Source organism: Festucalex cinctus, chromosome 2 (genome assembly GCF_051991245.1).
Source record: "Festucalex cinctus isolate MCC-2025b chromosome 2, RoL_Fcin_1.0, whole genome shotgun sequence".
Taxonomy (NCBI): Eukaryota; Metazoa; Chordata; class Actinopteri; order Syngnathiformes; family Syngnathidae; genus Festucalex; species Festucalex cinctus.
In genome coordinates, this window is record NC_135412.1 from 6,738,005 (window position 1) to 6,748,326 (window position 10,322).

Genomic DNA, 10,322 nt, shown 5'->3' on the forward strand with positions numbered 1-10,322 from the left:
TACGTCTCGTGCGAAAAAAAACGGAATTTAAAAAACGTGAAATGAAAAGAACGGATGTTAGTTAAACACTTAATGCACAACAATTAACAAAACACATAACTAATCCGAAAAAAATAACTGTAGAGACCGTCTGTACGGGGACAAAAATGGCCACGAACAAGCCCAAGTAGTAAGACTGAACAAGGAGTAATATGAGGGTTACTAGTAGACAGTAACCCAACGAGAGGAGAAGGAAAAGTCAAATATCCGCGTACACTACCAGCCGCTAGAGGGCGCCGAGCCTTTGTCGGCTAACCGGTTTGCGAGCCACTCGGGCCTTTGTTGACGTCCTTCCGGCGCTCCAGTCACCTCGCTCCCTCCCGATGCTACCCGGTCGGGCTTGGCTGTGGGAGCGTAATGGCGGTGCACCGGGGACCCTCAACGAAATGGCTCTTCACCCGGGAACAGCTTGAAAACACGCCGTCTCGACGCTGCGGGATCGAGGCTGACAGGGAGCTTTCTTACCGACAACAAGCCGCCAACCTAATCCAAGACATCGGCCAGAGGCTCAACGTGTATCCTTTCGAGCCACAGGCTAGCTCAACTGAAAACGGGCTTGCTATGTTAGCATTAGCTTATAAAACTGTTAGCGTTGCATATATTATTCGTACTTGCGATATACATATAAACGAACCATTCTACATTTTCATTTAACTTTCGTCAAACGTTAAGTTAAAGTTAAATGCACAAAGTGGTCTCTCACCGAAACTACACACAACTTGCCGGTGGCGTTCAGGCCTTCACGTTAGCTTAGCTTTGGTTTTGCACCTTTGTTAGCGTACACAATGAGGTTGTAACCGCCGTAGTATCTGATCACTAGCCGTTAAAGCTTCCGTTAGAGTGAATGGAAAACTTTCTGCGTGCAATATTTGAATTGGAAGTTGTTGTTTTGAACGTGTGCACATATCAACCACTGAGCTCAACGTGTAGCACGTAATGTGTTTCTTTGTAGCCGATTTCGTATCATCACGTTTTCTCCCCCCTTAACTGTGCGCCCAGCTCTCAACTGATCATCAACACCGCAATAGTGTACATGCACAGATTTTATATGATTCACTCTTTCACCAAGTTCCACAGAAATGTAAGTACTGCGTACTTAATGCTGATTTTGTAACCTACGCTGCAGTACAATAATGACAATTCAACAGACTGCCATTTGTCGTCATAGATTGTCTCCCAAACGACGTTGTTCCTGGCAGCTAAAGTTGAGGAGCAGCCCCGGAAACTGGAGCATGTCATTAAAATAGCTCATGCCTGTATAAACCCCCAAGAGCCTGCCCTGGACACTAAAAGCAATGTGAGTATGGCATCTGGTTTGCACTTTGCGTGGTGTGTTGTGGTGCGCTTGGGTGGTTTTGTCTTCTTGAAATGGAATTGAACTCTTCAGTTGTGTGAAGGCATCACTTAATGTTTAGTCAAATGGAAAAAATGTTAAGTGTTATCGACAGTGTCGGGTCACCCGGACTTTGCCGAAATGTCAAATTTTATTAAAAACTGCCATTAAATTAGCACGTTCTTTCATTTTTAATATCATGTCTATAGAGGGCCAGAAAAGGGGCTTAATGTAGGACACCAGCCAAACATTCTTTTATTCTGATTACTATTGCATTTGTAGAGTAAGAATTAAACAGATTACATCATCAGCGCTGAAGCAGTGACCATTTGGGGAAAATGTCATCAGCCAGTGACCAAAATCGGTGAAGTAATATTCCGATTAGCGTAGCTCCTTGCCTTGCAGTTGAGGAAGCAACCGATGGTTTGTTTAATAAACACATACACACACTCCAAATGTTCAATTTACTAATTTTACAAGTCACAGTTGCACTGTCGTCACTTTTGAAATAAAAACTAAATATTAAAACGTGTAGAGACTTTACCCTATTTTTAGTTAATTTCTGTCTTTGTAACAATAAACATTAATGTTGTTCCAACAGTCGTTTGGGAAATGTACATAATTGTCCGACTGTTGGTTGCCTGAAAACGATTTGGGGCCGGGTCATTGCATAGGTTGCCAGTTGATGAGCAAACTTGCTAATGGATGGCTGTGTTTTATATATTTCCTCTTTTTTTTGTCAATCAATACACCCTGTAATGTGAGTGGGCATGTTGCGTTGTTTTTGTGGTTCCTGTATGGACAAATAGGTGTCGTACACATTTCACTCCAGTACACAAATCGTGAAACATTATTGAGATTTTTGCTGGCGGGGCTACGCTAAGCTGAGGTGCATCAGCAGTTGTTCCTGGCCCAACGGGGATGCATCAGGGCTACGAAGGCTGGCACGGACGTTTGCGAAGCAGATTTGGGGCCGCGAGGTGCACCCAAGGTGCGGAAGATCAATAGCTCTGTTTCCATCGCAGGAACTTTGGCATAAATTTACAGGGCAAGCCCCGTATGTGCGTGTCCCCGCTGCAGAAGTCTTCTTGACGGACGCAGACTAATAGAGGTCCTACTTGAGGGTAGGTACTCCCTCAGCCCGAAAAGCTCACGAAAAACAACAATAATAATAATTATATCCATATTTTTTTCATCTCATACTGATCATCTGAAAATTATGAGGTCACACAACTCATCTGTATACTGAATATCAAGTTGTGCCACTGCCTTCACATAGTCCCAATAACATGCTGACCAGCACTGAGGTCTACTGGAAGACCTGCAGTGAAATAGGTTGAGGAAGAGAAGGTCCCTAACTTAGTTCCACTAAAAGTTGTCGTTCTCACAGAGCATAAAGAATGCAGAACCGCGCGAGCGAGTTTTTCCATTTCCTCAAAGTAATATTAACTATTGTCTCTAATACATGTTCTAATAAGTTGTTGTAATAAGTTATTAATTAAAGGAATGTGGCGGAGATGAATCTATTTTGAAACATGTCTAATAGTTTCGCACTGTTGAGTTTTATCTTTCACGTATAATGTGCGATCACTGTCGTTCCCATCAGAGAATTAATATTTCCAATTTCTCACAACATATAGACGTTAGCTGCTTTTCCACCAACAAGTCCAGGATCTTTGAGTTCTGGGTAAAGGCAGTTCTTGGTTGTAAAAGTTCAGCAGGGAATTTATAATTGTGTTTCCACATTGTCTTAGAGTTCTTGGTAATTAATTCAAATGACTTTGATGACGTAAGAGTTTGATGAGTTCAGCTGATGTAAAAACAACACCCCCCCAAATTTGACCAACCAATCAGCCTTGGTCATTGCAACACACCCCCTCAAAGTTCCATAATGGCTCAGCAAGATCCTGCTGCTGAAATAGTACTTGGATGCCCCCTGGGAAATTGAATTACTCTGGAAATTGCTGTTGGTGGAAAAACGTGAAAACTGAATTTTACCAAGGTAAACTGAAAAGTTCTCCAAAGGTTCCGGCGGTGGAAAAGCCCCTATTGCATTGAGGGGAATTTATGTGTATCTGATGGCTTGCTGTTTTCCAGGCATTCCATCAGCTGTCACAAGAGCTTGGAGGACTGGAAACCATCGTCCTGCAAACCCTGGGTAAGCTCGAAGCGCCGTCACTGCTTTTCACGCATTCACATTAGGGTGAAGTTAAGTTAACAAGTATTTAGAAGAGTGGGTACTGTTCGGTGCGTTTGTTATAGCTCAGTAGATGTGTAAATTCCTCCAAAAGAACCCCCCCCCCCCCCCCCCCCACAGTTTTTGTATTTATTACTTTTTTTAAATAGCTCTACTATGTGGGAATTCACCCATCGCGGGTAGCGAGCGGTGTGTTAAAAAAATTGCTCCGGCAATATATCGTTGCAGGCCTCATTACATGACACGTATCATATGCAGGCATCAGAATCGATATTGCTCGTTAACTTTAAATAGGCAGTTAATGATGTGTTGCTTTCAGGGCTGTACAGCCTCTTTGAAGTTACACAGAAGTGGCAGCAGAGGTGACAGGGTGCATTGTAACCTAAAAACAGCAGCATCTCTTAAGTTTAATTGCCTTCAATTAGTGCACGTGCAGAAGGAGCGTGAGGGAGTCGTTGAGCGACGAAAGACACATGAGTGCCTTAGTTTGCATTGTACTTTAAAAAAAAAAAAGCGTACGTGTGAAGTCTGCTTTAGCTCATCAGTTATTGGACACTGTGTCTTGCTAAGAAAAATCAAAACAGAGGAAGAATATCAACATTTATTTACTTATAAACTTAACATGGTACATGTTTCCTAATGTACCAATTTTCCTATATTTTGTTTAAAAACTAAATAGAATGTGTTACAGGAAAAAAACTGCTGATTTTATTTCCCCAAATATTTCAAATAAGCACATAGCTGTAATTTTAATACTTTGATATTTTTGCTCATGCCTATTTATAAAGTTTGCTGGTGTGTTTTTGAAAGCTGCTCCTTGCTTTAGACCAGGCATGCCGCGTAGTGGTAAACTAGAAGAGCTGCTAACAAAAACATTTTTGACATAATAAACATATTTAGGTATACATATGATTAGTAAATTAATGTAAAATAATGGGATGTGTATCGCCTTGAAGAACATGTATTTATTGGGATAAATATGTATTGTGATACATATCGTATTGTGAGGTTGTTGGCAATACCCAACCCTAATCGCGGGCGGGTGTGGAACGTGTCACCCTCGAAAAGTGAGGGAACACCTACATACTGTATTTCTATGGCTTGGCAGTTGACGGCTGGCGGCTGTCTTGCTCGTTTAAAATTCAATATGGATGTTGTATGCATGCGTGTCTTCTCTGCAACAAATCCAACTTTCATGTTTTAATGTCTCTCTTCACTGTCGTTTTCAGGTTTTGAAATAACGATAGATCATCCACACACCGATGTTGTGAGGTGCTCCCAGCTAGTACGAGGTAAAAACAATTTAAGCTAAGGATTGAGTCTTGTAAAGGTGATATTTTTCTTAGCGCAGGTGCAATTTGGAAACGACGTTTGTCTGCTACAATTGCATGAATTGTGAGTAGAAACGTATCAGGGGTGTCACCGGTTCTGTCGATCCAAAGCTCTTTTTGCACACCTTTTGGTAGGGAGACACTCACAGCTGCATTGTACAAATGTTTAGGCTTATAACAGCAGTAGTCCAAGTTCTCTGGCCTGCACCAACGTTTAAAAAAAAAAAAAAAAAAAAAAAAAAGTTTGAGCACATTTTGCCCGTTTTGCTTGATCTTCTCATAAATGTACTCAAGAATGTAAGACCTGATTGAAGTTTTCCAAACAAAAATGTAAGCTAAATCATATGAAAGGTTCCCGAAAAAAATGTTTCAATTGTAAGCGAGGGGCTCACATTTGTTTCTGTTAAAATGTTGTTTTACGGCTGGCGGGCGGAACTCTGTCCTTTGTCTAGCATTCACTTTTGAGTGAACCAAACTGTACTCGAGTCGGCCGACAAGTGGTCCAAGACCTTTATTTATGCGGTCCGGGCCCACTTGTTTGCATTTGGGTGCCGGCCTTCACACTCAACTAAATGAAGCACACGAGCAGAGTTACCGGTAAATAAAGCGAACATGACCAGCGTGAAGGTTTACTTCTTGACGTGGACACGAGGCAATGAAAGTGAAACCGTGACACCCCAAAGAGCTTGACTGTGTTGTAGCAACCCATTAACTGGCTTCTAAAACCAACTTTCTCCTTCCTTTTGCAGCAAGCAAGGATTTGGCACAGACTTCCTATTTCATGGCTACCAACAGGTTATTATCCTGTTCCCATTATTGCACTTTAACGACACACTACAGCTTCATGTCCTGCAGGACCCCTTCCTGTGTCCATCACCCTGTGTGCAACTGGACCCTGGGCATGCAGAACCGGCCAGGCTGCTGTATTGTACAAGGGCTTTGGCACAGAGGGGTTGAATGCACAGCGTGGAACGTAGTGGTGTCCTTTACCTCTCACCGTTGTTTGGTACACAGTGCACAGGTCAAAAACTCTCAGATGGTAGCCTGAGTAGAGTTTTCACAAGTACCATAGCCTGCTTTTTGGGGGCGCCTAGTCTTTTTGTAAAACCCCAAACGAGCTTGTATGTACCCACCAAACTATACTGCAAACTGAATGTGGCTTCCATTGTGGGAATTGAATATCCTGGAAGGTCATTCGTGTTCTCACTTTGGTTCTTTTAAGCAGCTCCACGATGACGAATCAGTTTTCATGGCGCATGCACAAAAGGGATGTTGTAGGAAGTCGGTCCTCTAGTCACTATGAGATCATATGCAAATGTTCCTTACAAAAACAAACACTCGCTTGGCTTGTTCTCATGCACATGGTACCTGTCTCAAATTAATTGTGAGGGTTCCGCTGGTCTCGTGCATAACAGCCACCACCTTTAAGCAGATAAATTGGAGCAACTCAAAGGAATCCATGCTGTTGGTTATCCGCACAATAGAACCTGGTGACAATATGAAAGGTGATTCCCCGACTCTTTGTGTTTGTATGGCATTGCGTGCAAGAGTATTCAGCACAATGTGCAGGCGTCCTGATTTTTGCTTAGATTGGCATTCACACACATGAAATGTGCCCCCACTAACTGAGGGTCGTGCACACAGGCCCAAGAGGCAAGACACAAACTCCTTTTTGCACAATTTGCACAAAACCATGCTTTTATTAACAAGGCTTCCATCAAGTAGTTTTTTTTTTCCTGAATTGAAATTTGCCTCCCATCAGTCACAGTAAGGTGTTCAATCTGATAACTGGTAGCTGAGCTCTGTTGTGTGCGTCAGTGTACCAGGAACTCATGCACTGACAAATCTTCGGCATTGTTTGGAGCACAAACTAGGGTGAATACTTTCAAATTATGCAGCTTCTGACATTAAAAGGTGGCTTCAAGCAATGGTAGTTATTACAAAAAAGAAAATGACCAGCAGGTTGCAGCAGAGTATGAAAACAGCCAGGGCCATGTTGCAACAAGCCCTTTTTGTCATTGTTTTCACCAGGGATGTGCATATTGATGAGACTTGGCTACATTCTAATGCTAATTGCTTAATCATTCACAATCCATTAAAAAAGCTGGGAGCGAAGGAGGTTGCTTCACTGAAAGTGGCTGCGAGTGAATGAGTTAAAATGCATTGATGTTTTAATGTGTTAATTTATTTGTAATTAGTAAGTGATATCCTTAATAATAACCATTAAGTGCCTGCTACATGTCATTATTGCTGACCCTCGTTCCTTCACATATTTCTGCTGAGTTACAGCAGCCAATCGCTCATCCTGTGGAATGACAACAGGTGGTTCTTGTCGTCCTGTTAACAATTCCCCCCCCCCCTCTGGTCTGGGTCCGAATCTCATTTTGAGGGTTCCCAGTGCTTTGCTGACAGGACGTTTGCAGTGGAGTTTGGAATTGTGGATGTAGGGGTCCCCATAGAAGGCTTCATTTCTGTTGTTTCTCAGCCTCACATTCCATTTGACGATGTCTTTCTAGACATTTAATAACTGGTTGAGAAACATGTTTTTTAACGTTGAACTCGACCCCCCCCTTTTTTAAGTCCGAATTTAAGAGACCAATGGTACTGACTGACATTTAGCAAAATATGTTAGTGTTTGAGGTGAGGGCTTTGTGTATGTGTTGTAGAATGATTACAGTGTTCCAATAAATCCATTTTCCATCAAACAGTACAGTTTAGTTTATTTCAGTAGGCTGCTTACTTTTAGCCTGCACTGACTTTGTCAAACTGAAGTGTTCTGCTTGGTGGAAACTTTGACTGAACGTGTGCTCTCTTAAAAGCGCTCAGCTGACCTTTTGTCTTTGTCCCGCTGTTGTCGTCTTTCCTGACAGTTTGCACCTCACCACATTCTGCCTGCAGTATCGGCCCACCGTGGTTGCCTGCGTCTGCATCCACCTTGCCTGCAAGTGGTCCAACTGGGAGATCCCCGTGTCGACGGACGGCAAGCACTGGTGGGAGTACGTGGACCGCACGGTGACGCTGCAGCTGCTGGACGGTGAAGGGGGCCGCTCCGCCCTGGGACCGGCGTGTCCCGGAGTCGGCCTCTCATGCCACTCTTTGTGATTGCAGAGCTCACGCACGAGTTTCTTCAGATCCTGGAGAAGACGCCCAGCAGGCTGAAGAGGATACGTAACTGGAGGGTATGCGGACGTGGCGCGTTTGCCACGATTGTCTTTTGCTCCACTTTTGGCAAGTCATGTTGAATTGTTGTTTGCTTTCAGGCCATTCAAGCTGCTAAAAAGCCAAAGACGGAAGGTCCCGCTGTTGACGGTGCGTTCCAGGGGGCATCGTTGGACAGCCTTCCGGGCGTCGCCGGCTCCTTCTTCCCTTCCACCTCAGCGTCAGACTCTGCGGAGATGTCCCTCGGCGCCATGACGGCCTCCTATGCCTCCTACCAGCCACTCAGTGACCCTTTCTCGCAGCCCCCCCATCCGGATTTCACCATGTTGAAACACGAACACAAAACTGCCGGCGGCTCTGCCAGTAAAGGCCAGCAGCTCGCCGCAAACGCCGCACCTTTTTTGCGGCCGCAGAAAGTCTTAACTCTAGAAAAGTACCGAGAGAAACAGGCGGCGGAGCTGGCTCTGCAGAACGGCATCAAAGAGGAGGCGGGCACAGACGTGTACACGCCGCCTCCTCCCGCCACCTCCTCGCACCATCACAAAAAACGCGGTCAGGCGCTGCCGGGCGGCCAGTCGGGCGATGGCAGGCGAGAGAAATCCGGCTCCAAAAAGACCCGGGCGACCGCTTCGTTTGCCGAGAACGGCTCGGCCACCAGCGAGGAGCTCAAGATGAGGATCAAAGTTTCGTCGGAGCGCCACGGCGGCGCCGATCAGGGAAAAGACAAGCACAAGGAGCACGCGAGTCACCGCCACTCCAAACACGGCCACTCCCACCCGTATTCTCTCAGCGCCAATTGCCGGCTGGACGCCGCGTCGGCGTCGCAGCACGCTCCCAGTAGCCACGGCGGTGACGGTGGCTCTGGCTCCTCCCGAAAGAGACCTCACCCCGATGGAGGCCACCATCAGCACCACCACCACTCGTCCAAGAGCGGCAGGAGCTCCAAGGCGGCCATCAGCTCTGCCCACTACTCGGATAGCGGCCAGAGGATGATGGAGCACCACGGCCACGACGGTACCAACGGCCTGCTGACGGCTAACGGACAGCACACTGACTACAAAGACACTTTCGACATGCTGGACTCTTTACTAAGTGCCCAAGGAATGAACTTATAACCTCCAGTGTTGTCCACACCACATTGAATCGACTTTGAAAGGAAGGAAAAAAAAAAGATTTTATTTGTCTTAAGTTATATAGATTTCTCATCGCCCACACTGCTGATGATTCTTGTGAAGCTGTCCAATGTAACAGCATTATGCATCAAGCTGTGTGCAACAGTTATGTTGAATTTTAACTTTTCTTTTCATGATTTTAAATGTGCATGTGTGAAGTTTTAAAAGAAAGGGAAGCCGCATAGCGAGTGCTTGCAGCCATCACAGCAGTTTACACAGTTAATTTATATTTTATTCCAATGTTCCACTAAAAATCTCAGGTCATGAACTTTTTTAATATAAGAACAAATCTTTGGGTTTTACTACCTGCTTGCGTGGAGACTCACCGCCTCATCCGATAGAAAGACACCAGAACCTTGGTACCTCCCTGGGGCACAGTCTGCTCTTTTTTTCGTTGTTTTAGTTATTTTGTCCCTTACAATCGCCCAAAAGCTGTACACGAGCTCCACAGGAAAAGACCCAATTTAGATCCGCACTTGAAGATGTGACATATGTGAAAAGTGCATTTCTGCTCATCGACTGAAATTGCAAGAGGCCTTTTGATTGTACTGCGAGTCGCGCCAACCTCCGTGGGTTGTGATACATGTAATTGTCCGAAAATACAATGTCTGTTACAAGATGGTGTAAATAGGACTGCAGTTCACATTTACAGGTGTTGGTCAATGCCTTTGACGTCTCTTTAAATCTAAAGCAGACAATTCTCTTCAATTTGTGTATTGGGAACCCAAATAAAGGTGTTAAAGTGACTCATTTTGTTCACTCCGCCTTTGATACTTAAATGAGGTGAATGGTCATGTTCTTACACTAAACAGAACCGCTTCAATTCACATCCTAAATGCATGCCTCACTGTGTATATTTTAAGCCCCTCATTTTTGGCCCGTCAAGTGAATGTGAGAGCAAATGCCAAATCATGCAGATGGTTTAATCCTGGCCTCATAACGTTGGATTTACTCCCCATTGAATTTAAGCCCCTGCTTGCTTGCACGTGGAAGATAAAGCAACCTTTTTTTTTTCTTTTTTTTTCACCAGCTGCCTGCACACTTTCCAACAACCTTCCCCACAGCATTGCCTGATGAATAAAAATCAAGAA

General features: G+C 44.5%; 1 protein-coding gene across 3 annotated transcripts; it reads left to right on the top strand.

Annotated features, from left to right (window-relative positions):
* Positions 1-271: 271 nt before the first annotated feature.
* On the top strand, positions 272-9,977 carry LOC144013511 (cyclin-T2-like). 3 transcript variants are annotated; one of them, XM_077512478.1, is made up of 10 exons: positions 275-554; positions 1,039-1,120; positions 1,208-1,336; positions 3,470-3,530; positions 4,799-4,841; positions 4,921-4,964; positions 5,650-5,695; positions 7,771-7,934; positions 8,009-8,079; positions 8,161-9,977. In XM_077512478.1, exons 1-10 carry the CDS (start codon positions 397-399, stop codon positions 9,172-9,174), a joined length of 1,812 nt encoding a protein of 603 aa, XP_077368604.1. In that variant the 5' UTR covers positions 275-396; the 3' UTR covers positions 9,175-9,977. The 3 variants fall into 3 exon arrangements, 2 of the variants coding, with proteins under 2 accessions (XP_077368604.1, XP_077368605.1); XR_013282268.1 differs by lacking the exon at positions 4,921-4,964 and having other exon boundaries at positions 272-554; positions 4,799-4,861; positions 7,799-7,934; positions 8,161-8,237; XM_077512479.1 differs by lacking the exon at positions 4,921-4,964 and having other exon boundaries at positions 276-554; positions 4,799-4,861.
* The last annotated feature ends 345 nt before the right edge of the window (positions 9,978-10,322 follow it).